The following is a 1431-nucleotide window of genomic DNA, read 5'->3' as shown; positions in this document are numbered from 1 at the left end:
TATTGTTTTGGCTAAATGTTATGAGGAATAAAGAACAAAATATCTTTCCTCCGATACCATGTAAATATCAGCCTTAGAGTGTGTAATAATTCATCAAGGAAATAATGCCAACACAGTGTAGGAAAATGTTGTACATTTTTTATTATTGTTTGGCTGCTGCCTGAATGTTTTAGGTAGATTTAATCAATAAAAATACATCGGAGCTGAATCAAAGAAGAAAAATTTAATTACTGTTAATTTTTAATAAAGTACGAATTATCACACAACAAACCACGAATTGCTACACAACAAAGTACGAATTATCACACAACAACTCGCGAGTTTCGCGGTTAGAATAAATTTTATTTTTTAATAAAAACGTAATTAAAGGACTTTACAATTCTTGATTTTTATGGATTTTCCAGTTCGAATTTGAAAACGAAATTGAACCTTTCCGATAAAAAGCACAAGATCGAAATCAACATAATCAATTCAAAAAAAAACAATATGAGAAGAATTAGAAAGGCCATTAAACTCTCAACCACACACAACACAGCACCAAAAACAGTTTCTTCAACTGATATTGAAAAGCTGGACTCTTTAGAATTCAATGATTGGGCAACATCAACAACTCAATATGCAAGACAAGAAAAATCTCCGGATGAAAGAAGCTCCTTAACTCAAACAACTCAAAAAAATGGCACCCAAGATGTCACACAAACAGTTACTTCATCATTCGAAGCCTATGATGCAGCATGCAAGAAATTATCAACAAAGTTACGGTTATTATCAAATAGAATCTTGAGAGATTTATTGAAAGAAGAATTTAAAGTTACACTTGGATTATCATCATCTAAAGAAACAATGGTACAAGAAATTATTTCTAAATTATTTTCTTCATCACCATCTCCGAAGGACAATATTATGCAAAAAGCTGATATTTTGATTTATGAATGGACCATCAAACAAAAGGAAATTACCAACAATTCGTCAGATACTGGCACTTCATCATCAAATACTAAAGTGATGCCTGTTTTATCTTTCAACAATAAACAGGTTACCTCTTACAAACAACTAACACGAGAAGAAATGTATACACATGCCATACAATACACCACAAAGTATCCAAAAAGAGAGTATGGATCTAAATCAGTATATTGCAAGCAAAATAAGATTACCCTTGATCAGTTAGGAAGATTATTGAAACAATTTGATAATGGTAGTTTGACTGGAAAAGAAACATTAGCAAGAGGTAGAAAATCTCTAAAATTAACAAGTGATGAAATTGTTTCTGTAATTACTGATATTAGATCCCAAAGAGATGCTAAAAAGCAAATTTCAGATAAGACAATCCATGGAGCTATCACAAAAATTACAAATAAGACAGTGAGTTTGTCTTATTGTCACAGTTTTGGAGTTAAATATTTTGATCAAGAATCAGTGAAAACTAAA

At 30.9% G+C, this 1431-nt stretch overlaps 1 protein-coding gene across 1 annotated transcript; it reads left to right on the top strand.

The window, feature by feature from the left end:
- Positions 1-486: 486 nt before the first annotated feature.
- Positions 487-1365, top strand: NAEGRDRAFT_54976 (uncharacterized protein; the record flags this gene model as incomplete). Its single annotated transcript, XM_002668024.1, has 1 exon — positions 487-1365. A coding segment is annotated over one exon (879 nt), but the record flags the coding sequence as incomplete, so codon positions are not given.
- Positions 1366-1431: the final 66 nt, after the last annotated feature.

The sequence above is a fragment of the Naegleria gruberi genome, assembly GCF_000004985.1.
Source record: "Naegleria gruberi genomic scaffold NAEGRscaffold_860, whole genome shotgun sequence".
NCBI lineage: Eukaryota > Heterolobosea > Eutetramitea > Acrasida > Naegleriidae > Naegleria > Naegleria gruberi.
The sequence above is the reverse complement of the archived record's forward strand: the minus strand, read 5'-3'. Positions and strand labels throughout refer to the sequence as shown.